This window comes from Pollicipes pollicipes, unplaced genomic scaffold (genome assembly GCF_011947565.3).
Source record: "Pollicipes pollicipes isolate AB1234 unplaced genomic scaffold, Ppol_2.1 Scaffold_6686;HRSCAF=7923_pilon_pilon_pilon, whole genome shotgun sequence".
Lineage (NCBI taxonomy): Eukaryota > Metazoa > Arthropoda > Thecostraca > Pollicipedomorpha > Pollicipedidae > Pollicipes > Pollicipes pollicipes.
This window is the reverse complement of record NW_023596921.1, coordinates 32414632-32441663: the sequence shown is the minus strand read 5'-3', so window position 1 is coordinate 32441663 and position 27032 is coordinate 32414632. Positions and strand designations below refer to the sequence as shown.

Below are 27032 nucleotides of genomic sequence, written 5' to 3'. Positions count from 1 at the left end.
CCTCATCAGTTGGCAAATGAATTCATCCTCACAGTGTTGTAGGTTTTAATGTCAGTTGTATGTTGGATTACGTTACATCGAATATGTGCCTCTCGTATTGGCGGTGGCTTTTGATTCCCAGAACATGGGGATTTAGGTAACAGTCGTTGAAGTATGATACTGGGTATCATTTTTTTCTCATGACGTTCATTGGGGTTTGACTTCTATCAGTGTCAGTCCATGAACACACCAGTTGGATTTGCATGCGATACCTCAAGGGAGAGCCGGCTGTTAAAAAATGGGCAACCGCATGAAATGACTAAAAAGATAATTTCACTCTTGTTCGCGTCATGCAAGGACGGTATCACTTAACACTGTTACACCCCATCCTGTCGAAACGTTCCGACCGACCAGCGCGTGGAAGGTGCATGGTTTTCATCAGTCCGGCAGACCAGCGAACGGCCGTCTTCGCCACCATTTGGTTGTGCAGCGTCGAGCCTTCTGTGCCGGCGTGAAGTCAGCGGAGGAAGCCGCGGAGGAGCCGAATGAGCGCTGCAGAGGCACCATCGGTCAACCCAGGCGGACCGGTGGACAGGCACCATCGGCCACCTCGGGCGGACCGGTGGACAGACACCATCGGCCACGCTAGACGGATCGGTGGACAGGCACCATTGGCCACCCCAGGCGGAAGGGTGGACAGACACCATCGGCCACCCCAGGCGGAAAGGTGGACTGGCACCATCGGCCACCCCGGACGGACCGGTGGACGCACCATCGGCCACCCCAGGCGGACCGGTGAACAGACACCATCGGCCACCCCGGGCGGACCGGTGGACAGACACCATCGGCCACCCCGGGCGGACCGGTGGACAGACACCATCGGCCACCCCGGGCGGACCGGTGAACAGACACCATCGGCCACCCCGGGCGGACCGGCCTCGACAGCTGCCGCGCCGCCAACAGGACCCCGACGGACGAAAACATGGGTTGCCTTCGTGTCGTTTTACGTCCATACTCTGGCTGTGAATGACCGCATTATGTAGACGCGTTGCCAACAGGCGATATTGTAAGTGTAACAGGGAAATATAGACCTCACAACATGGCATCGGCCCCAGGCATTTGAAACGCATGTCTATGTGGTCTACCAACGGGGCTCGTGGAGGCTCCCCACTTCGGTACATTGCTGACAGATTTCATGGGGTTCATGTTGGAGATAGTTCTCACACTATGCTGTGGCTGGTGTTTGTAGTTAGCAGAGAGATACTGAGAGCTGGATCACATCAGCTCTCTGCAGCGCGGCTGCACAATTCAGCGCTCCGCAGCCAGAGTATGAAGCGAACAACTGAACGTGACAAGAACACGGATACTACAGCACAAACAACACAGAACGTAGCACATTAACACCAACATCAACTTCCCGGACATAAATATGAACCCTCATGGTATCATCGATAAAAAGTCGGATAAAAATAAGAAAACAATTACCCAGTGAAATCATGATTTGGTTCAACAGAAAAATTGTTTGAATGGTGGCGTTTCTCTCGTTGTTCATGACATCTCATCCAAGCGGTGCACTCAGCCAAAAACTTCGCGGAAGACCATGAACTCGGGTGGTTTCGCCCACCACCTTGGATACCCCAAAAAGTACAGGCATTATATTCAGCCAATAGTATTTGTGGAATATGTATATTGTCAGTTTGCCGTTCACCACACCCATCGATCACACCCGAAATTAGCGAGAAACATTGCGTGGCGGGGGATGACAAATGCGATATATCAAACGACGACAGAGGCGTGGAATATCAAACGACGCAGAGGCGCGGAATATCAAACGACGTGGATAATGTAAAAAATTGAGGTGATAAAGGTGAACACTAAGGCTGTGCAGGCGGCATCGCAGACACATCCCAACCACAGTTCAAATACGGAGCTCCTCGTTCCAGCCCCCACCGGAGCCGACTGACATAAGACTGCGTTGACGGAAGACGTAAGCCTAGACGTAAGACGTAAGCCTGGACGTGAGATGTAAGCCTAGACGTAAGACGTAAGTCTGTCCCGGGCAGCAGGGTGCCGGTGGTCAGAGGGCCCGCCCCAGCCCTCCCCGGAGCCGACTGACGTCAGACTGCCCTGGGCAGCAGGGCGCCGGCAGTCAATGGGCCCGCTCCAGCCCTCCCCGGAGCCGACTGACGTCAGTCTGCCCCGGGCAGCAGGGTGCCGGTGGTCAGAGGGCCCGCTCCAGCCCTCCCCGGAGCCGACTGACGTCAGACTGCCCCGGGCAGCAGGGTGCCGGTGGTCAGAGGGCCCGCTTTATACGTCACATCCCCATTTTCGTATATGCGCATGACCCCTCAGTGTCAGCGTCAAATATACTTAAGTGACCGGTGCCTCCAGGCTTTGTAAACGCATTGGAATGCCTGCTTTTCATAATTGATCAAGTTTTACCGGCCGCAGCCCGTACCAGCCATGGACAAACAATGAGCGTATAAAGCGAGCCGAACCCTTATCGCCAACGGTAGCTATATCGGAATGAAGACGCTCTAACAGGCTGAACTAGTGGCTCTGACTACAGAAGGGAAGGAAATGTCAGTTGTTTTTTCGCGGACAAGCTTTAGCATTTGGGGAAAAGAACATTGGCAACGCAGAAATAACAAAAGCGACATATTTAGAATGAATAGCGACGAAGCATATTACTAATTTCTATGTTGATAGCTGCGTATAACTTCCATCAGGAAGAACGGTAAGATCGCCACACTGATATTTTGGGATATATTGGGTGGAGTTTGGCGAGGAGCGACGCCTCGGTCAGAACCACGTGGCCAAATTTAAGGCAAAGAAAACATCACAAACGTAATCAGAAGTGTACAACGCGAGATGTATATGAATATTGGTCTCCAGGCAACTGAAGTACACGGCTGGCTGTGCCAGTGTAGAATTTTATTGATACTGAGTGTGAAAAATCAAAAAAGCTATGCATTTACGGATCCTGGTGCCGTGGTCTGGAACCACCCAGATGGAAGTTAAACACAGTTCTAAACATAGAATGGATGAACCTTATTTCGATATGCTGTCACGTTCCTAATTCCAAACATGTCACTTCGTCAAACCAGAAGCGCAAATGTTTTCCCATAAGCTTGCCAGCAGAAATTACTGATATTCCCTTCCATGCTATTTTTCGTCCCAATAGCTCACTTTGTTCGAGCGCCTACATTCCAAATAACACGCTGGTGGCGAGTATGGTTCCAGGCGCTTTGCGCAATCATTTCTTGGTCCTGGTTGGCATGGATTGTGCCCCGTAGCAAAGGGTGCGGTAAAGTTCAGGTGGTGTCAGAGAGTTCTACCCTCAGAATAGGGCTGGCTGTGCAAGGTTGTGGCACATTAAGCTTTCGTGGTAAAATTCTACCGTAGACACGGAGTTCCACGATCGCATGGCAGCGTCGCATGGTCGCGTGTTGGCGTCGCTCACGCCACTAGCATCACTTAGCGCGGGCACTGATCCCAAAAATCTATCGGATCAAAAGCTGAGCATAGAAGAAATCTTGAACTGATTATTTGGTTTTACTTCTTATGACTTGCTAAATGGGGGGGGGGGGGGGATAAATGGTGATGGATGCTAACATTCACTCGCCCGACACGCAAACACAACCGACCGCAGCGTCAGCGTCAGCCTCAGATCTTCTCAACAGCCTCGTCCCTTCAGCTCGCTTCGGTGCCCGTCAAGCCTCATTACTGCACCATCGAACGAATGGGCCGACCATTAATCATTCCATCCGTCTGACGTGTCTGCTGCCGAAGACATCCCCGATCAGAAATGTTGCGAACAGCAACTTCATTGTGCGTTACAGTTTAAAGTTCTGCAAGCAACAGCAACCTCCGAGAAGAAAAGCGCACTAGAGCGTGAGGGGTTTTAATGTTGCCGCAGTTGTACACGACTAGAGCGTGGGGGGGTTTTAATGTTGCCGCAGTTGTACACGACTCGAGCGTGAGGGGGTTTTAATGTTGCCGCAGTTGTACACGACTAGAGCGTGAGGGGGTTTTAATGTTGCCGCAGTTGGACACGACTAGAGCGTGGGGGGGTTTTAATGTTGCCGCAGTTGTACACGACTAGAGCGTGGGGGGGGTTTAATGTTGCCGCAGTTGTACACGACTAGAGCGTGAGGGCGTTTTAATGTTGCCGCAGTTGGACACGACGCTTACGTCATCTTCCTAGGCCAACGCCACGTGTTATGCAGTCCTGAGGAAGACTGGATGAGTCTGTCTCCCAGTCATGCATGCGTCACAGCCCGAATTCTCTCCTCGCCAGTGCTGGGGCTCGACGCAGGTCACCAGTTGCAAGTTCGGTAACTTACCAGTTGAGCTAACCGAGGGGGCTGAAGCGCTGTGTACGTTCTAACACACCAGACGAGGGCAATAGTCCTGGCAATTATTGTCTCCGGTCGACAAAATGTTACAAAAAGAGCGCGACTACTTTTGTTGGAGTTAGGTACAATAAGTGAAGCTGTTTGTCCGCTGCGATCAATGGATTGTAAATGGGTGTCATTTGGGCGGTGCAGATGCGACGCTCCATTTTCAGAGCCGTTTCGCTTTAGCGTAAGATGGTATAGCCGGTACCAAATCACGCATCCATTTGATTGATTGATTGACGTTTATTTGGGCAATCCAGAATCAACTCCGGACTATTGCAACCCATCGTCAGCAGAAATGGACGGCTGACAGGAAATGAGGACAAGGATAATCACCCCCAAACCAACGCACTGAAACACATGCAAATGCACACCAGCAACGACTCCGTCGCACAAACCGGCCATGACAACCTGCGATGTCTCACGAAATGCCTCTTCAAAGGCCTTGAGAAAGTGACAATCTGCAGAAGTCGAAGATAGTCCTGGAGTTCGTTATTCATCTTGGATGCGCGAATAGTAAAACGTTTGTTTTCCTGTCTCAGTATGCGAACGAAGTAAAAAAGACCCCTGTTCTGTCCCGTGAGGTCGACCGTGCGGGGCAAACATTAACACACAGTGCGGGGCAAACATTAACACACAGTGCGGGGCAAACATTAACACACAGTGCGGGGCAAACATTAACACACAGTGCGGGGCAAACATTAACACACAGTGCGGGGCAAACATTAACACACAGTGCGGGGCAGACGAGCAAGTGAGTCACGCCCGCCCGAATGGAGGATCTTGTGGTTGAGTGATGTGGTGTTGTACCTGCCCAGGTCTGCATCGGAGAGCCAGCCGAGCCTTTGATGTAGGTCCGACACATGGCCGATATTTTGCAGCAGGAAACGAGGTTCACAGCAAAGCCTAGCACGTGCTGAATCCTGGCCATATTGAGCTGTGAGCCGCTGCCGTATACTGACATGTAATAACGAGCCTGCGACAGAGCCAAGGCGTTCACCAGGATGATCAGGACACTGGCGGGCAGGCTGTGCCTCAGATGTGATTGACCAGCTGAGATGCCGTAACAGGGCTTACGGACGTGCGAAACGTGTAAATTTCAACGGAGATTGTGTACGAGGACGAGCCAAATATTGTTGGCTTCCAAACAGGAGATCACAAAAAGTGATCGCGGAATTTGACAGTGAACAAGAGAACGATGCGGAGATTTTGTTGGCTTCTAAGCAGCATCACCTGCGCTTTATCGGCATTGATCGTAAGGCCGTTGAATCTGAACCAATCAGGTGAGGCCAAAACATGCTCCAAACGAGCGATAGCGCTAATTAACTGAGATTTGGGACTACGTTCCAAAAGCTGAACATCATCCGCGTCCTGGACCACCACAGCGTCCTCCGCGAAAAGACTCAGATCGTCCATGAATACGCTGAACAGGAAGGGCCCAGTGCGGGCCCGTGGAGTGCCATGATACTGTTTGGAAGTTTAGAGGAGACTTTCGAGGTGCCCGAACGGTTAGTTAGACCAACGTTTTGGGTGTGATTACGAAGGTAGGCTGGACACCAGGATGTATCGATACCGCAGACATGCAGTTTGTAGAGAAGTTTTGGGTGGTCATTGCATCGAAACACTCGCTGAAATATAGGAGCCAGAACGATGATATTTCACCCCGGTCATTTGCGGAAAGGACGTGGTCGGAACTGGTGGTCAAAACGGTTTCCATGGAGTGGCGAAGGGGGAGGCGGAAACCGTGGTGGGAAGAGAAGAGAAGGTGGTTGGGGTAGATATACTGACAAAGCTGCTGATGGACGGCGCGCTCTATGATTTTAGCGATCACAGAAATAAAGGGGAATGGGGAAGTAATTAGAAATTTGGGTGTGATCGCCAGATTTCGGGATGGAGAGGGCCGAAGAATGTTTCCAGGATATGGGGATTTCGGAGAGAGAAATGCCAGAGTTGACTAGGTGGAGAAATGTCGTACCGATGACGTCAAGGGAGGCGGACAACCCGCAGACAGATGTCATCCTCGCCGCTGGCAGGGGAGCTGTTCATGTCAATAGCCATGGCTCGCAACTCGGACAGTGAGAGGGGCGACAAGGTCAGAGCGCGGGCACCGACACGAGGCAGGCGACACGGAAGGGCGCAAGGTGCTCCCGGACTGATCACCTCCAGCCATACAAGGACCCACACTAACAAAGCAGGCATTCAGAACATCGGAAGTAGCGTCCGGGATCACGCGACCCGACCTGCGGCCACCAAAAATGGTGCGGATGGATTGCCAAACCGAGGATGCACCACCGCATGCTATTCAACGCTATATGCAGTCACGCGTGTCGCGGCGTAGCGCCGACCGCCCAGCGAGATTGAGCTTCCTGTAGGTGTCAGAGCGGTTATCACGCTGCGGCGGAGCTTGGCGGCGGCGGTGCACCAGGTCACGAGCAGTGTCCGTCGCCACAGAGGTAGCAGGGTTGCGGATAAGAGTCCGGCAAAACGGCGCATGCGCGTCGACAACTTGGGTGAAGTGTGTGCAAAGTGCTACCACTTCTCAGGCACTGTTGCAGACGAGGGAACCTTGGATCAGTTAGCACTCAGAAGGTCGGAGTGAAAAGAGGCCGAGTCAATGCGACGCAAAGCAAGAAAACGGACAATGGCGGGCGGGGGACGCATTTCAGGTGTAGATATAGAAGCGCGTAAAAACATGTGGGGATTTAAATTGCCAGACCGGCTGCCACAACGGGCTGATAGACCAGAAACACCGACAGCAGACATGTCAATTAGAGAAGCGGAGGAAAAGACACTGGAGACAACACTCAGATGTAAGGAAAAGTCCGATGAAAATTCGCTACTGCGGGAATGTTCTGAGTTTGCTGGAGGGTCCAAGGGTCTTCGGCTTGAGACTTTGAATGTTCGGATGGACGACGAGAAGTCCCTGTTCTTCGGTTACCGCGCCAGCACTGCCCACTGCCATCCCATTTAAAGACGCTGGGTACGCGCCTGCCACGCCGCGCCTGGCGATGAAGGACGGCCGCGGAGGTCAGCGGCCGGCTGGTCCGGTCACGTGACGTGGCCACCGGCAGCGGCCCGGGCAGAGGCTGTCCCGTGGCCATCTCAAGAGTGACTTGTCTGTGTTTCTTTGAAGTGCCATTTCACTCTGACGCAGTCTTTTGATTCTGGTGTCAGACCACACTGCGGTCTGGCATTGCCATTGTGGAAATGGCATTGTCACCACCTGAACGGCCGACAATGACGCAGAAAGTTTTTTATCGTCTTTATTGTTATGTGAAATAGGGTGGCATGATGCATGGAAGAATACTTATATCCAACTCACACGTTAGATGTGAGTTGGATAAGAAAAAGGTTCTTCACCTTATAAATGCGTTGATGAAACCCTTTGGGATGGTTGAAAATGATCTAAAGGTGTGGTATTGCGTGTTAAATGAACTGATTGGTATGACATTGGGTTTTTCGTGCTACCTCAGCCAGCAATTTCGGCATGATTCCAACCGGGACTTCCAGAATTTCAAACCGTTCCCCAACTTTCCGGTTTCCGGAAAATGCGTCACATAATCTCCGAAAGTATCAGCTGTTGGTTGGGATTTTCAACCCGCTCCAACCGGATTCCAATATTTCCACAAGCGGGGTGTAAGGAACGGTCCCGATCCTGCGTAAGGAGATTTCGCATTGAAAAATGATTCCCATAAACAAATCCCAAATCTGACGGTTGGGAAGGCTGTTGGAAATTCCAAGTTTCCCCAAGCGATAGTCGGTGATACGGGCTCGATGGAAGAGGCTTGGAAACACTAAAAAAAATTCAAACCGGTTTGGCACACTGAAAGTGTCTAAAATTTGTAGTCTTCCCCCACTTTCATCTAGCAAATTGCTGGCTGGGCGAGTACTCAAAGTAGTGGTCAAGACAAAGCAATCCATTTGACCAGCGAGTTTTTATGGAGGCACTCGGTTTAGATAATGGCAGCACAATCATTGAGGGCAGACCGATGATGGTTTAACTGAAAACGTCGGCTTTTTTACCAATTGCGGTGCTTTACCTAATCCCGTCACCCAAACAGTTCGATGCCTTCAATGTGTCCTCGCTCAGTTCAGTGCCTAGTCACGGAGAAAAATAAAACAATTCTCGTCGAGATAAACATGTTTGTGAGAAACTTTATAAAAATGCTCGTCAAAGTCGTCCAGTTTCACAGGCACCGCGCTTATGTTTATAAATGGATACATACGATTTACCCGGAATATTTGCCACGACAACACCACCTTCAGTCATCTTTGGTTAAACAATTTTGAGAAGGGTAATAGGCGGCTCAGATTCCATGTCAGAGACGCAAGGGCATTGAAGCACATTTGAGTATGGACTAAATAGGATAAAGACTCGCATGCTACGTTTTTCTGTTTGCCACGATGAGGTGTGCTGAGATTCGGGCCCTCTTTGGCCTCACATCACTGGGTCGGCAGAAGGTGAGCCGTTCAGTCATGCGTCCTTTCGATGTTGTTATCTGTGGGCTTCGCCTCATCTCTGTGCTGCTCATTGGCGCGGCGAGAGGCAGTGCCAGCCCGAGAAGCGAGTGTTATTGTTAGGCGAAAAGAGAGCTCCTGCAGCATCTGGCAAGGTCAAGGGCAGTCCATGACAACCGTCGCTCATACCGTGATCACACAGAGCATCGCTCCTCCGACGGCGGGATGTCCTTCTCCTCTGCCGCCGCTGCCGCCTCCGGTGCGGCTCATTCCCTGGTCTGGACGGTGATGCGGTACGGCTGCGGCTTGAGCACCAGGCTGGGCCCCGGCCGGCTGGGGTCGGCCTGACCGGGACTCAGCTGCAGCCGCAGCCTCTGCAGCAGTCCGGCCGTGAACAGGAACAGCGCCTGGCGCGCGTGCGTCTCGCCGATGCAGCGGCGCAGGCCGAACCCGAAGCCGAGCAGCCGCTCCTTGAGGCGCGCCGCGTCCGGCGCCAAGAAGCGCTCGGGTCGGAAGCACTCCGGGTCTCCCCAGAACGCCGCGTCGTGCAGCACGCTTCTCAGGTCGATGAACACGCGACAGTTCGCCGGCACGTGGCGGCCGCCGAGCTGCGTGGCTCCGAAGGTGGTGGCATGCTGTACGATAGGCAGGGCGGGCATCCAGCGCATCGTCTCCTCGATCACGGCCTCCAGATAGGGCATGGCCAGCATGTCGTCGATGGCAGGCGTGCGGTCATGGCCGACCACCTCGTCCACCTCGGCGGCGGCGCGTGCCTGCACGTCTGGATGCAACACCAGTATCAGGATGACCCACTCCATGACGGTGTTGACCGTCTCCATTCCGGCCATCAGCAGATCCTTGAGCAGGCAGCGCAGGTTGTCCTTCGTGAAACGATGCGGGGGCCGCTGCTCGCGCTGCTGCTGGAGGAACGCCTCCACCAGGTCACGCGGCGGCTGATCATCCACCACGCTCTGGGCGTGCTCGGCTATCAGCGGCAGGAAGATATCGACCATCTCCTGGACGTCGTCGTGGAACTGCTGGAACCCGGAGAGGCGAGGCGCCACGTGACGCAGCCAGGGGAACAGCTCGAGGTGCATGCAGGCTGGGCCGAGGCTGTTCACGTTCCGATCGACGAGCTCGGTCAGATGTTCCACCTGCCCGCCCCGCTGCAGCTTGGTTCCTATGATCAGCTGGAGGAGCGCGTTGGTGGCGGCCAGGGTAAAGAGGCCGCGTACCTGGACCTCGTGGCCCTCCTTTGCCGCGACCATCAGCGAACCCAGGACTTCGGCCAGCTCTTCGTTGATGTTGTCGGTGCGCGTCTTGCGGCCGAAGCCCTGGTCGCGCAGCGCGCGGAGTGAGAAGCGTCGCATCTGATGCCAGTTGTCGCCGTCCGAGAAGATGAGCCCCATCCGCCGGTGCAGGCCGTGCTCTTTGAACGTCAGCGGCCGGCCGACGCCGGAGAAGGCGCGGCTGTGGGTGGCCTCCTGCCAACGACACGTACGGTTAATAGCAACAAAGACAGTAGGCAGCGGTCAGGACACACTCGAGAAACGCACAAGCCTCCTGCAGCGACACACGATGTCAGGAGTAGCACACACACATATGGGTGGCGTTGGCCCAAACACGTCCCGGAATGCGTTGCTCTGTCTTCTCTCCTCTCCCCAGCACACACAGTTGGAAGCGTTGCGCACACAGGTAAAAGACGGCACACACAGACAGACAAGAAGTCTCCAACTGCTGAACTTGTTTGATTTTCATGCTCTTCGCTTCATGAAACTGACTGAAGCCCAGTGTTCCCGTGCGTGGTGCTTGCTGATCGTTGCGCTGGTTCATTGATTTGCTTTTTTTCTATTATATATGAGCATCATGCCGCTCTGCAACAGCTCAAGCTTTACAATCCTTTGCCCCCTACCTAGGACGTCGCCACGCGGTTGCTGGCGCTACAACGTGGACTTGACGTGGTGGTCGGACTTATGTTTTTCTAACCCTTGTCAAAGTCAAATGAGCCATCAGGCACGATGTCAGGCAGTCCATAGCCAGACGGGTGAGAGTGCAGTGACCAACCACCATCCCTTGGGACATCTGCCGAATTAAAGGCAGCAAGAGGTCCACTTCGCGAGTTGTGCCTGAGCCCACCCTCGACGAGATGATCAAGTAGGTTTTAGGGTGGGCCCAAGAGCCGCGAATGAGGCCCGACTCAGGAGTGAGATGCTTATGCTTCCGCGCAGACTACTTAGGATAGAAACCGGTGCTTTTTTCTATCAATCCTATCACTCTGGACTCTCTTCAGAATATCATTTTGTCGACGAAAATTCCATGGCCCCTGGAATCTGAAGATACCTCTATTAGCTAATTCCTAAACTTTGATTCGACGTCATGGTCCATGTCTTCCCTTACATTATCAACACCTGTCTTATAACCTGGAAATAACCCACATGTTGGACACACATCATTGCACATTCCATTCAAAAACTCGGGAGCCTTTCCGAAACCTCCAACTTTAGACCCACCTCCGCTATTTTGCCTTACTCAACCTTGGAGAGAGTAATAATCATCGACAGTTCTACTCATACGTGGCTGACAACACATTTTCTCCTCTTCCCAGCAAAGCTTGTACTCCCGCCCACGGAAATCATGTTTCTTACCACATCCGAACACATGCTCACCGCTATTGACCGTCGAGATCTTACTCGACTCTGCCTAATCGATCTGTCCCAATGTTTTAGCGTGATTGGTCACGCAAACTTCTACACCAACTTCAAAACCAATTCTATTGATCCAACCTGGTTTTCCTCTTGCCTCAGTGGCCACAATCAATCTGTGTGTACAGCTGACGGACGTGGAAACTGACCCTTTTCCAGACTGCTGCCCAGTACTATTGGAGTCTGCCGAGGATTCTCGCTCCACCCGTCCTTTTCCAGACTTTTTTTGCCAATCCTTCCACGCCCCTGAGGCGCACGTGTTGCAGAGCGATGGCCATGCCCAATTTTAAGTCTGTGGCAAAAAAAAAAACTCCTTTCATCTACCCATTGCTGAACTGGAACAGGCTTTAGACTCACTGGACGCCTGGCTTCACTCCCGCGATCTGCGGGTGAACACGGGACAAACAGACCTTATCGTCCCTGGCTTCACTACCGCGGTCTGCGGGTAAACACGGGACAAACAGACCTTATCGTCCCTGGCTTCACTCCCGCGGTCTGCGGGTGAACACGGGACAAACAGACCTTATCGTCCCTGGCTTCACTACCGCGGTCTGCGGGTAAACACGGGACAAACAGACCTTATCGTCCCTGGCTTCACTCCCGCGGTCTGCGGGTAAACACGGGACAAACAGACCTTGTCGTCCCTGGCTCCCATCAAAACCGTCGCGGCATGGTCCTGACTTTCATTCGGTTCCGCGAGGACGCGCACGCGCGCACGCACGTACGCACTCACGCATGGACCCACGCACGCACGCACACATGCACGCTCGTACGTATGTACACACGCACGCAAGCGTACAAGCACGCCCGTCCGCCCGCCAGCACGTGCGTATATACGTGCGTACGCACGCATTCACATATTTCCAAGGCATTAATATATATATATATATATATATATATATATATATATAATGTATGCATGCGTCGCACTGTACCATATTTGAATGTTTTCCGTCCGACAGCCTTAGATTGCTTTGATAATGGGAAGCGAATGCCCTGGACACGTTAGCTAGCTTAAACTAATGTGTATGACTTTCGGCGAGTTGATTAGGAACTTACCGAAAATAAGGAAATATTTAATTCGTGCAATCGAACAAGCGCCCAAGAAACTGATGAAATGTTCATTTACCCCTGCGTAAAAGAAAACTTGCATATATATATATATATATATATGAGGAAATATGTGTATATATATGCATTATATTTCTAACGAACCTTTTCATATTTTTTCACCAAAAAACTGAAATTCTAGCACCAGCAAACAACACGTGAAAATCAATGTACTGGAAGTTCTGTTTGATGAAGATTGGCCCAGGACTTGCAGACGGCATTTGGGTGAACACGATTTAGGTTCAGGGTGTTTTGGGTTAGGTCAGAGCTTGTAAGGTTTTGCCGATTTTGCGCATATGCTGGCCTGGGTTCCCTCCTGCAGACGCATGTTGATGCGTTGCAATATGGGTGCTGTAGACATACCAATATAGGTCGAGTTGCGGAGCCGGCAGCCTCAATATGGATATTCTTTCCCGCGGCTGGTTTAGCCGGTTGGTTTCGGTATGAGCTGGCTTTTGTCTGCGATCAGGTTGCGTTCATCGGTATTACGGAGGATATAATTGTTCGAGCTACCGTCCTCGTCTGGTGTGTTAGTTAGGCAACGTTAGTTACACAGCGTCCAGTGCTCGACCAATTGAGCTAACTGGAAATAACGAAACGCTATGCACATGCTAAAACATTAGGTTTTCCATTGTCTGTTCCAGTTGTCACTACTGCATTTAGCTGCATTCAATCAACATTCCGTTGACATTTCCAGAGCACTCGTAAAATAACATTTCATGCCACAAGAACTGTTTTAATTCCAAAACATTACCGATTTATATTTTTGTTGTTCTTGGTATAAGGAATCTCGCATACCGGCTGGAAATTGGCCGGCTGCAGCTATGAGTATTGTGTGATGGGTAAATCAGTCGGCCCATCCCCTGAATCCTGTTAGGTTCTGTGGAACCAGTCCGCTCTGTTCGCCAACTAGAACTGCCGTTTCTCTCTCATTTGTTTTTGCTTTGAAAAAGCTGCCCTGTTATGCTTATTCCAAATCTGAAGCGTGCGATCCCATCAACCAAACAATACAAACACCCAATAGTGCCACACTTGAGTGTTAACACTGAAGTGCGTAACGTGTGAAGTTACTCCTTTAGGAATTTGTTGAAAGAAAAGCGAACACAAGGTATTTTTACTCTGCGTTTCATAGATCAAACGAGTGCAACTTTTATACTGGTTATTGATGACGTAGCTGCATCTGCCAAAGAGTGAAGAAAAATAGTGATGTTTCGCCTATGGCGATACATACACAAATTTCATTTGACCTCTTATAATTTGTCGGAAAATTTCCGTTTCAAGCCCATACACATGCTTCGAAAGTGATCCAGGCATTGTTATCGTCGGCACCACGTGAAATTGGATTGCATCTGGCTTCCCGGTCCATATGTTTTGTCCAGGAAAATTACTGCTGCCCTTTAATATTTAATGCAATCGCTGCCAACTTGTTGGTAGTACACTAGAAAAGTTCCCTTTTATCGAGCTGACCGTTCGTTCATGCGTGTCATCGGTTTGAAGCAACCCGTATCTGAACCAGTACGTCCGAAGCAGTTGCAACAGGTTAACAATTTTATCAAATATTAGTAAAAATCGTTTTAATGGATATTGGACTTGGTGCGGTGATATGGGCTAGGTGTTATGTGTTACCAACTACAGCCATTTCTAGCACCGTGTAAGGCTGGGAGGCAAAATACCAAAGCGTCTCGTGTCCCACTTTACAGGAAAATAACGGTTAGAAATACATGGGCACAATGACTTGAAAAACACATGTTGCATGCTTTCAGCACGTAAACACGCTGAGGTATCACCATGGCGACGTCTCCGTGTGTTTAGTAGACTTAGTCCCGACTATTTTCCGATCTCATTCCTCCCTGTGTTGGCCAAATAAGGGAAAATAGTCCCTTTGTTATCATGCCGCATTTGTCCACATCTATACAGAATAAACGCAATTCATTACACATGCAATTGTTTGGTGCTTTCAAGGATCGTGAAATGATCGGCACGAACATGTCAGTTGTCACGACCATTACCTTAAATTGATGAAAATAGAAATTACAGATACCCTTTGAATAAAAAGGCGCTGCCAAAGCGATTCTAGTGCAATGTGCCTGGCATTTAGTAGGTTAAAACATCACTGCATGGCAAACAATATATTTCAGGCTTTGAATGCGACGACAAATTTGGGAGGCGCACATAATTCAGTAAACAATACAGTGACAGCACTTTCTACGACATTTGGGCTGGAATGGAGACGTTAAAGTCAATAATTTGCCCCGGTGACGGAAAAATAAGGAAAAGATGTGATAATGCGAGATGATAGGATACGGCTCGCGTACAAACTAGCAGAACGGTTTGCTTACAGATATCAAGTACACAGGACAACTAGATAAGCAGCACTAAATACCCATCAACAACACTAAGCCCTCTTAAATCAGGCTGCTGGTAACACTAGCATCCCGCATGTTAATGTCGGTAGCCCCCATGCAAAATAGTCTGCAATTTGATGCAAAGACATTGGCCCCTGAAAGCACACCTGGACGCACAAAAATTGCACGTTTTACCTGGTAATGGGGTCGTTTGAGCTGTCTGCACCATATTAAATAGACGACCTCGTAACTCCAGCAAAAATAGTGGAGTTCTTTTTACTACACTGTCACCTCATTATGCAGATACTGTTGTGAAGGTCTCGCCAAATCATGAAGGATCCACACCAACTTATCGATCTTAGGTCAGATGTGAGGTTATCAGAGGTGATGAAAGGTAGAAAAGGTCGTTCTTATAGGTGCAGTTAAAACCTATATTGATACGCCAAGACGGATATTAAGTGCGTGGAAATAGGCATTAGGCCTTGTGGAGAGTCCATTCCGACCATTTATGTTTGCTCACAATGGTGAAGTCAGATCAGGTCACCGTTCAAAATTGGTCTACCAGTGGCCTACAAGAACCATACTTTTTCACAAAGTGCTCATGAGTTGGTTTATTTTATTAGGTGCGGCTTTGGAACAAAAGCATTCCAGACGTAACATACCACCCTATGCAGACCTAAAGATTATCTTTGGTCAACCCAGGTGAAATTTATAAACCGTCCAAATGAAAAAATTGAGTGCTAACTGGGTCTATGTAACCAGCACAATGTCTTTATGTGGTCAGAAATCGTGTCTTGCACATCCACGGGCACTCAAGATCGCATGTCTGTTATTTATATTATACATATCCATCACACCCTTCGACGTTTGACAATGTTTTTGTAAGAAACTGAGAACAGGCAGGCTGGCACATAAGATTTTCCGTCGTCAGCTTCACAAACACGATAAGGAGGTGATTACACGCGTCGCACTCGTTCAGCTAGCTTCTCCGCTTTTGGCAACAAAAGTCATTGACCTTTGGAAACCTCAGTTGACCTTGCATGCTCTGACGTGACCTATTGCAAGCCTCATTATGTATTATCATGACATTACAGCACTGGTTTCAGTGTAGTTTTCGAATTCTGCGTCCAAATTTATCAATTAAAACCTCCTATTTTAAGCTCAGCATCTGTTTTGCAGAAGGTACCCATAGAGGTCGGTCATGGCGTAGGCCAGGCCATGTGCTTTGTGGTCATATGCTGGTTGTGCATGTGAACTAGTACTCTGTTTCACATATTCAAACACCAAAACTACACAAAGACTGCGTACAAATTTGCATTATTTACCACAAGTAGGATGCATTGACCTGACTTTAGGTCAATGGCGTCACCAATTTTGGAAAATATGAAACATAAAAGCTGCAGGTACGGCCACATTCCTATCACTAGAGCAAGTTTGAAAATTGCAAGTGGCTCGAAACAAGGTAACGTGCCGCCAAAGTTTTTTTAGAAGTTGACCTCTTCGACTAGACCTAGGTCACTGATCTTGGTAGATTGGCAGATCAACACTTGAAACTTTAACAAAAGATGCCAAACTGACAGATGAACAGGTGCTGCAAATTTTGTGTCGCTGTTAGAGTTCATTTTTGACCTGTGATCGAAAAGCGATAGGGAAGTCAACTTCCCTGGGCGCGGGTGGGCTAAATCATATTGTAATGCCCACTTAACTTATCTTTATGAACTCCTCATCGCGAATTAGAATATAATGGCATTGCAGGGATATAAAAACAAAGCTTTTGTTTGTTTGTTGGCCACCTCAAGACGCAATTCACGCAACATGATTACATAAACGACAGGGTAGTGGACACTTGGATGCAACTATTCAGCGACAGTGGCAAGCGGTAAACCGACTAAATGCTTATGCTGCCAGCAGCGCCAATGGAGTTTTGTTATGCCTCCTCTGGAATACCAGAACTGTATAAGCTGCTATTTCTGGTCAAATTTGTAACCGAATTAGGCTGCCATTGCTATATATTTGTTTCTTTCAGAATATTCTACTTAGCCAGTGAAAGAGTGACTGTTTTTATAGAACCTTGACTCAACATGACGGCTAACTACTACAGTGGCGAATTATTTGTTTTACACTTGAAACGGTCCGGCATTCGATCTGACAAACCGTACCGTACCGTACCGTCTGACCGTAAATATGTTGCAATTTACACGATGTGATACATATGCGCACGTGATATGTGCCCTGATATGTTATGTGTGCTAGCTTCAAGTCGTTTACATGTGCAAGTGATGCCTGACGCGTGATGTGCGATGCCTGATCAATTAAAACCGCTTGCATGTTCAACTGATGCGCGATGTGTGATGCTTGTTTACTTCAACTCGCTTGCATGTGTGAATGAAGCGTGATGCGTGATGCCTGTTTGCTTGAATTCGTTTGCATATACACGTATTTTCGTGAATTATAAATCTTAGATATGCTCTGCATCGCGGTAATGGCTGGCAATCGCTCTTTGCTTAATCCCTGGAATGTTGATGTCCTGTAAAAACTGTGACTTGCTTTTTAAAAAAAGCCTAGAAAATCGAGTAGGATCATCCGCAGGCAATTTTAAATTCGCTCCTACCATTGTTTCGATAAAGGCATGTTGCCGAAATATCAGCAAGTCTATTTCTCCATTCTCGAGGTTTTTCTCCGAGGAATAAGGCTACTACTACCGTCTTATCTATATGATTCTCAATTATTGTAGCTTCTCTTCGCCATGTATTTGAATGACAAAAGTCTGTCGAGTTCCAACATGGACTGCGTTGTAGAAATGCATTGCCCTCATTTTTAAAGGAACTCATATTACATATCAATGAGAAAAGCTGCATTAAGCCCTCATTCTACCCGATGAGACACCTTATCTAGTGATAAATTTTACCGGTTGCCAGTTCACTGGCTGCCATATCCACATGGCCTAAGGACCGACTGACCGGAAAGTATCATAAAATATAGTACATTCTCCACGAGATGTTTTGAACGAGCACCAACAGTTATAGAGAGTGTTCCACATTTGTGTGTGTGTGGGGGAGGGGGGGGGGGTTGAACAGCAATAATCATCTTGAAGATCATTCGGTGCATTTCACGGCCCAGCCGTTCTTAAGAACTAAGCCCTTCTAGTTGCTGAGCTACACGCCCGCAAGGATGTTGCGGAGACTATTTCAAGGTCACACAGACATTCATGACGTTAAACTAGCGTTATTCAAGTGCTGCCATTTACAGTTCGTGTGGTGATCAACGTCAGGAAAAATATGATTATCGAGTCAGTCATATCTGGCGTTAGCAAGCATAACTTCCAGATATAGCAGCCGTCCACTGGCTCCCAATAAATGTTTTGCAAGGTACAATGACATAGTCAAACAATGACGTATTGAGGAGCATATCTATCCAGTAGAAAAATTGAGTCGTCTGCAGCAGCCTTTCACTTAAAAGTATACAAATAGTTTGAGGTAAGGTTAGTTCATCACATCTGATGCTTGCTTCAATACCTTCAAATATGGAATATTCCATATAAAGTACACATAGGAGATCAGGTTCAGGTAGCAAAACCACTTCTCCACCATATCCTTAAACCCAAAAAGCATCAATATAGTCTACGAGTGTCAATGCCCATACGGAGACTGCGGACTCCACAAGACTGAACTAAGCAACAGTACACTGAGTGGTCCTCAAGTTTGGCTCACATAGAGAGGAAGTGTTGCTCACTTTGAGTGTCCACAAATGCGTCATAAACATATCTACAGGAGATGTAGGGTTTGGCATTCATGCTGTTCATCGTCATGAATTTGATGCGTGTCATGTAGCTTTCCGCAGAGAGCACACCGAGCGGTGAGCCAATCGCTACCCGTCACCTTGGTGGTACAGCTGTCCCGGTGGGGAACGGAAAATGGCGTTTTAATTCTGCAGATTTCGATCGTTTTCCAAAGAATCTGTTTGAGAAAGCAAAGTGCGAGCGGTCTCGGTATTATACTCGCTCTGTCCTACGTTCACCTCTTAAAACAGTAACCGTTTGGAAATGAGCGCAAATGCCAATTTCATCCGCAGCATTAATATTAAAAAAATTGGAATATTTCAAGGAGAACATCGGGTCGTGATTGAAGAAAAAACCTACAGGCAAAATTTTCAAGGGTAATTACATAAGATATGCTTTACAATCTGCACGCTCTTGCCGCAATATACCACGCCTAATTTCCCCAAACTATTGCATGATAATTATGACAAAACAATACCAGTAATACGCTATACATCTACCAAGCGGTTGCTGTCGGGACTACACCATATATAACGTGCAATGACACCATAATATTTTTTACTGAGCGCCGTAATAACCAAAGATGTTTCTGTCCTAAAAAAGCCACCAATTTTCCGGGGTTTTCCTAACCAAACCTAACCTAACATGACCCTACCTGACCTAGCCTGACCTCACCTATAACTTACCATAACACACGCCCGAGTGGCCGGTTGGATACCTTCCTCCCGGGTGGGGATTAATTTATCTCTGTTGAGATCTCAGGAACTAAGTGGGCTAGAAACACCGCATTCCCAGGTTGTGTTGGCCTGTACGTAAACTCGCTCAGTTCAAAGTTTGAGGTTCCTAGGCCATGACCTTTGGGTCAAATTAGGCCAAACAAGGTCGCACTCCAAGGTGGTTTCCAAAGTACCTCCAGAACCTAGATACCTGTTCTAAGTAAAAGTTCACATGCTTATTCAGTGACTCAGTGACCTTGTTTTACCTTTCGAAGGTCATGGTGATCAAAATCATACCAGACTGCTTTGAGTCGTGTATTTGAATAATCGACCAAGATTACGCCAGGCTGTATGCCCCTAACAAATATATCTTGACTTGAGTCATTTCGGGTCGATTACATATTTTCATCTTTAAGGAGTCCAATGAAGGTGTTAATGCGATTCCTTTTATGAGTCAGTTGGAAACGGGCACCAGAAACTACCCCATACCCCCAGCCCTAGAGCAATAAAACAGGCTGGTCTTGATCTTGGCCTGACCTTTATAACTGATCCTAGGTCAATGGGATTTGGTCATTCAATTGTTGTGTTCCCTGAGAAAGCATCTCTGAGATGTATGGCTTCGTCTAACACTCCGTTGTTGCACCAGATTGAACGATTCCCTAGAAATTGACTTCGCTGAATCCATGGCCTGACTCTGACGTAGGTCAGCGACCTTACCAGATACATCTATCTTTTTAATACTACACGACCCGCCTTTCAATTGTCTACAGTTGCACAAATTTTGGTGCGGCTGCGCGGGGTCGTTCGGTAACCATTCCAAAAAACCCTCGGAGGGGGGTGTCAATTTGAACCACCACCCGGGCGCGTGCTAATCTGATCTAACTTAACGTAACCTACCCCCTTCCCTGCCCCTATCCCTACTCCTACACCTACTCCTACTCCTATTGCTGTCCCTACGCTTATCCGTATTCCAACCCCTACTCCCGTTCCCACACCTACTCATACCCCTACTCATACCCTATCCCTACCCCTACCCCTACCCCTTCCCCTAGTCCTACTCCTATACCCATCCCTTTTCTTGTTACCGCAACGATGATTCCCCATTCCCCATGCTCAGCTGACCCGTCGAACGCTCAGCTGGCTCGCCCATCAATCATCGATCAGCACCATCTGGCTCACTGCAAACGCCGGCGTCGATATGAGATCCTACTCATTTTTTTTCAAGGGCAAGATGATATAATGCCGCTGTTTTCCCATACTGATTGGTATATGGCGGTCCGAGAAAGTCTTGTGTATTGGGCTTAAAAAACACGCTGCTTTATTCCGAGAAGCGATGTGAGCCTCAATTACCGTTGAACATCGAGCGTATCATTCCACAGATGTTGCCATGTTTGTCTCCAAAGCGTTACGAGATATTCGCATGCAGTGACATTGAGTGCGACAATGAGCCTGAATCTGTCTGTTATTTCAAGTTCCCCAAGCTACGCAGTTCCGCGGATCTGCGAGTGTGACGTTCAAGGTCAAGATTAAGGCCACGTGAAAGCTGGGCCGATAAATCTCGAATGTTGATAACATATGTACTTCGGAGTGTTTTGCCCACGGGCCACTGCATTTCTCGCCTTCCCCACCGAGAGACATACCAAAAGACCCATAAGACCCGGACGGACGCGCGTTAGGCCATGAGCGGTGGTGATAGGACAAAATGCGGTCCACTTGAGCGTAACAGACGCTTCCATACAGCATCACGTACCACGGCCCGCCGGCGCGAGCCTGCGGACGTTCTCCGACGGATGTCTGGCGGACGCTCCGGTCAAGGCGCGCCGCACCCAACCTAGGGACAGGTGTTATCGATGGGGCCGTGTTCTAGTGTTTAACGACCCATGAATAAGCATAACAATGACACCGTTTCATTTGGTCGTGGTATATTGATTGAAGCCCTGCTTTTTACAAACTGAGTTTCCTGCTTGTTCTGAGATCATGTAAGATGAAGCTGTTTCTAGGCAGGACCTTGAAATGAATGCGGACTTCCATGAGCTTACCTTCACCAGGTCGTACCCTCGAATAATGAGCACCGGCTGGTCCATGAGTATCTTGAGGAATACGAGATTGCCGTACTGATCGCTTAACTTCTTCATCTCATCGTGCACCACGGTGTTTATGAGCCTTCCTTGCTGCAGGCTGCCCAGGAACGGGATGTTGAACGGACCTGCAGAACAGCCCAGAAATGCTTTGTCTCGATTCGCGTGATGGCGAATGTTAAATATCCCTGAAGTGCAGGGCATGAACTAGATCAACGATGAAAGAAATGCAAGCCGCGGAAATGACGTGGGGTAAATGCTTACATTTTCCTCATAAGGTCAGACAAAATACGGATTATGCAACTGATATGTAACAATAAATATTTAATGCGTCACACAACAATATGAAGAGTTATGTGGCGGTCGTGATTGGAAAGGAATTCAGATGGCTTCACCTGGATGCCAAAAAAATAAATTCCATGCACACATGAGTGCAATGAAAAATTACCCAACGTTGTATATGTTCCGAGAACATGCACTTTTATCTTGTTCTGCTAACATGCATCTCTGAGCTCGGTGGGAGTTAAGTTGACTCTTTCTACGGTTTATAAAACAACTTCCAAACGGTGCGGCGTGGTTACACCTAAAGACAATTTCATAGAAGATCCTGTGAAAACAAAACATAGCATATCTTTGCAGGCTGCTGGCATGTAGCGGATCAAAATCAGGCCATACACACCAGCAGAGACAGTGCTAGGGGTAGCATTTAATGTAATGCGACAACAGAGTTGCAGACGAAATGACACACGATTTTCATTGTTTTTGTACGATTACACAATCAAAATAAGGATTATAACTAATTACATTCACCTTGGGTCAGTTATAGACGCAAGGTCAGGTCAAAACTAATTAGCTTCATGGCTTTACAATGTGTTTAATGGGCTAGATATTTGCGGTTATTTTTAATTCCTCAATCACCAAGACGTGGCAAAATTCCTTGCATTGATTTTGAATGCCGAAGAAGTTCACTGACCTAACATGATCTTGATAAGCTTTTTGCCTCAAAGAAGCTGTTTTCAATGGTATTTCTCGGCGCTTACTTTAGATTCAAATACCAGCACGATCTCCATTTCTTTTCACTTTGACGCTATAGAGACTACGGGAGGAGACTGGGCTGAAACAACCCTGACTGACTTCCTACTTGAAGATGTATCTGAGCTATATCTGGTTACGTTAGAACGCCCGAGGCCACATCCTACAATGATTTGGAATTTAATCTTGTTTGACCTCAATTGACAAAAATGTCGAAAACCTATAACGGCAAAGCGTAGACCTCAACAATGACCTAGGCCTGTAAAAAACAGGTATTCAAAGGAGTTTGCATAGGGTCCTTCATACACCGTGCATATGGCCTCCAAACTCTTATATACTACAGGGGGAGGGAGTAAAATTGACCCCACCCGATAGCGTCGTATTCAACCAACCACCCGGGGGGTTTGTCAAGGGATCACCTGGGAAAATCGCTCGAAACTTTGACGTGTCGTCACGTAAAGCCGAAAAAAGCAAGCATTGGCATATGAGCCATGGAAGCTGCTAGTCATGAACGGGGAGCCTCTGGGCCCGTCTCAACAATCGCCGACTGTGTGGTCGGCTTCCTGGCGCGAGAGCGCCGGCGCCACTCACCCGGCGGGTAGTTCTTCCTGCTCTCGAGGAAGACGCGCACCAGCGCGGCCACCAGGAGCGCGGCGAACAGCAGCAGGCTCAGCATGGCGCGTGCCGGGTCCGCCCGTGTCCCGAGCCGCGTCTCTGACGTCCGTCCGCAGCGCGTTCCCTCCCGGCTCTCACACGTAATGGCCGTCGCCGCCGCCACCGCCGCCGTTTTAGCGTGGCCCAGCGGAAGGATGGGCGGCGGCGGCAGCGGCGGCGGATGGGCCACCCGCGTCAGGCGCGCTGAGAATGTGTATGGCCGCGCTGTAAACAGAGATACGTAAACAAGAATATATGCATGATGTGCGTGCATGCAGGTTTTAATGGCCTCCTGTTCCTTGTTCGGACTGACTTGAAAAAGCAAACCATTGTTAGCCTCCTCACAGATGGTGATACCCAGTGGTCATGCGTCTGTGGATTTGTTGTACGCTTTTTATGCAGGGGTGGTTTAACTGTTCCGATTTCTCGCGTCGCACGTACATGGTGTCTCACGATGTACCGTATGTGGTTCTACCTGCTCTGTTTGTTCGTCACCACGCCAACGAACTCACCACAGCGCCAGCGCGGTCACTGGTGTACTGATGAACGTCTTCGTCCCGAATGTCGGACTCCGTCAACACTGTAAAACTATTGCCGATTCCCCCACGGACGTTGTCAAGCCTTCTCCCATTCCTCGCTACACCAGCGATGGTGCCGGCGTCCTTGACAGCACCAGCCCGCGGCCAGACGCCAACGTCGGGAGTTCGGCGGCGCCCTCCAGTAGACGCATGCGACCAAATAGCTGAAAAGGAACCGTCTTCCATACCTGGAGTTCAAGGCCGCGGTTGTGAAGGTCTCCGTCCTCTACCAGCCACTGCGGTCGTGAACAGGACGTATGTTAGAGGATGTATTTTGTTACGGTAGATGCTGGAGGCCGCAGAGGCACGGTGGGCCAGCACAGCAGCTGTGCTCGCACGCTTGCCGCTAGCGTGCGCAAATGTGCGTCGGAAGAGAAGTAATTGATCATGTGCTGGCAAACGTAATGAGGGATGGCGTCCTATTTGCTGTACTGTCATCAGCCTGCAGATTGTTTATGCTCTGTTTGACATAACCGGTGGTCTGAGGGCGGCTGAGGTAAAGCGATGACTACAATGACCTAACGGGTATTTCCTCTTTATCCCCTGTATGTCGTGCGTTGTACGAAAGTTGTACGCGTCATTTGGAAATGTATGCCTGGAGACCCAGGGTTTCTAGTCTTAGTCTGGGGGATGGTTAATTACCTGAAGTTGATATCATGTGCTCCTTTATTCCACCATACACTGGCTGGGAAACAGCGCATCGAGCAGCCGCGTTATGGGTTAATGACATTGTGCATGCCACAGACACTGAAAATATGACCCTTATCAGACATTCGTGCCTCGGGTCTTTAGAAGCTTAATTGCTCCAGTACCCAAATGCTCTAAACACGAAAAACAGCACACAGTGTATGAAATTTCCCGTGAAAAAATCCACACCTCCATGAATCCAAGGTTATACCAAGACAATGACGCCCGCCGCCGGCGTTGGCAGCCGGCCGGCGTGCGGACCGCGCCAGTCGCCAGGCTCAGTATCGGACGCCCGTAGCGACGGCGCCATGGTCCTGTCCGCCTGAGGGCGGGTCGCACCATCAGCCAGATAATGTGCCAAAGCCGAGTCGTCACGAAGCACCAGTGAGAAGAAACAGACACGCTCGCACGCACGGACACGCATGCACACGCACGCACGTACGCACGCACGGACAGACGCGCACGCGCACACATGCACGCACATACGCACATCCGCTAACTGGTAGACAGCGCAAGCTGTTTATTTCAAGGCCTAACGACCCTACCGGTGCGCAAGCTCCTGCTCCTTGTCCCGCCCAGCCCCTTCCTGTCACCCGCATCCCGCCCTCTCGCCACACCTCGCCCTCGTTTTGTCTGCGTCCCCCTTGCTCACGGTCCATGTTTGGTGGAAGGGACGAAGGGTCTCCCTGTTGCACCTGACCGTGTTGGAGGTGTCGTTCACCCCGCACAGCAACCGGATAGCTTTGGCGGCGACTGCCTCTCGAAGGGCTGTTGGGCCGTCCCCTGCTGGGCTCCGAGGTGGATGGGAGGCCCCGGTGCTGGCGTAAATCTTTGCGCATGGATAATCTCTCAACCGACCACTCTAACGACTTTCCCGACGCGAACATCAAAGCCCACGCAGGAGACCAGGCTAGGACTGCCAGTGTTTGAGCCACCTGCTGAGCATCGCACCCCTGCGCAGATTTTAACCTGATCTGACGCACTAACGCCTCAGTACCTGACTGTTCAGTGTCCCAAGTTTGACTTCGGTGCAAAGCCGCCCATGAGAAGCCGCCACTACTCAACCTGACTTCATTCCAGCGTGAGAAGGCGTTCCCTAAATGTGGCAATCCCAAGAGGGCTCGTAGGAGCGCTGACTGTTACATCGGAGTCTATTGCCCGAGCCACTGAGATGCCAAACGTTTATTAGTTGCCAAGGAGCTGACCTAGCGCTTGAGAAGCAAGGCCATCGTCATCGCGACTATCACCATGAAACCACATTTATCTATAGTTCTTCGAAAAGTGCTAGGACTGTGCTGGCAATTCCAACGAGTGTCTGAAGAGGTCGGGGAGGAACTAGAGAGGCACGGACCTTCAGATCAAAGATCTTAGTGATCTTCGCTAGACGCATCAGTAGGGGGGAGGGAGAGCGGCCGACCCATCCATACAGATGCCAACGCACGAGCTTTCAACGTCCCTGCTCTGCCGCCAAAGGAGTCAGTTGGTTGTCGTGTTCCAGTCAGGCTCTACATCCCAGTCCGTTATAGGTCCAGTCTCTTGCTTCCGATGACAAGACTTCGGTCACAAAACTAATAGGCGTCAGAGAAGCCTTCAGTCCACCAGGCATGCATCCTCAGGCACCAGTCTCGAGACAGCATCCCTAAGCACCCGAAATACGCCAAGTGTGGTGAGGGCCATGCTGCTGCCTTTAGGAAGCGTCGGATGTCTTTTGCACAACAATAAGTTACGGAAATGAATGTGAGAGAAGGAATTTCACCCGGAGACGCTCGATGCTGGCACAAGGTATCTTATATAACAAAGAGCTACCGTGATGTTCTTGCTTCCTCCGTGAGGCCCAGAGTCACACAACCCGCTGCTGGTTAGGTGCTGTCATCGTATGACCTTGACGCCTTGAAAGCACGATTGTCGGTTATTTTATCAAACTAATCACTTCCGAACTGGCCCCGGGGCTTCCACCCGTGGAAAAAAGTTGGCGGGTCAGCACGCGGCTGCCATCTGGAGCGCGGTGAAACTCCGTCTGTCTCCAAGGCCTGGGGCCTCTCCGACTGGTTGGTCCCCCAGGGAGATCCTCTCCGTCTCCTTCTGGAGTACCGGAGGAAAAGGATGAACCCTGGCACAACGTGGCCTGGGTTTGCAGGCTCCCCTGGTGCAGCGTGTTCTGGGTTTGCAGGCTCCCTCGGCGCATTCTGCGCCCCGCTTCGCTACCTCTTTCGAGCGATGGCCCAATGGCAGCCGGGCAGCCTCCTCCAACGCTCGCTCCAGAGCGACGGCCCAGCGGCAGCCGGGAAGCCTGCTCCACCGCTCGCTCCCGAGCGACGGCCCAGTGGCAGCTGGGCGGCCTTCTCCACCGCTCGCTCCCGAGCAACGGCCCAATGACAGCTGGGTGGCCTCCTCCACCACTATGGCTTGCCGGCGAAAGGAGCCTCCTGAGCGGCCTGCAGTAGGAGGCGGGCTGGCCCTTTTAAACACTTGAAAGGCGACTGGAATCACCCGTTGTGCCGGAGAGAGCGTATTG

The 27032-nt window shown here is 49.8% G+C and overlaps 1 protein-coding gene across 1 annotated transcript; it reads right to left on the bottom strand.

The window, feature by feature from the left end:
- Positions 1-8518: 8518 nt before the first annotated feature.
- LOC119107626 (farnesoate epoxidase) lies at positions 8519-23372 on the bottom strand. Its single transcript, XM_037231135.1, has 3 exons — positions 23190-23372; positions 21528-21694; positions 8519-10321 (listed from the first exon to the last, which is right to left on the bottom strand). The coding sequence occupies exons 1-3, from the start codon at positions 23272-23274 to the stop codon at positions 9104-9106; spliced, it is 1470 nt and encodes a 489-aa protein (XP_037087030.1). The 5' UTR covers positions 23275-23372; the 3' UTR covers positions 8519-9103.
- Between the last annotated feature and the right edge of the window lie 3660 nt (positions 23373-27032).

Bases quoted from the DNA above. Each gene is read 5' to 3' on its own strand.
- LOC119107626 (XM_037231135.1), bottom strand. From the start codon at position 23,274: ATGCTGAGCCTGCTGCTGTTCGCCGCGCTCCTGGTGGCCGCGCTGGTG. The intron at 21,695-23,189 runs GTGAGTGGCGCC...GCTGTTCTGCAG, and splicing joins CAGGAAGAACTACCCGCCGG to GTCCGTTCAACATCCCGTTC. The intron at 10,322-21,527 runs GTAAGCTCATGG...TGTCGTTGGCAG, and splicing joins GAGGGTACGACCTGGTGAAG to GAGGCCACCCACAGCCGCGC.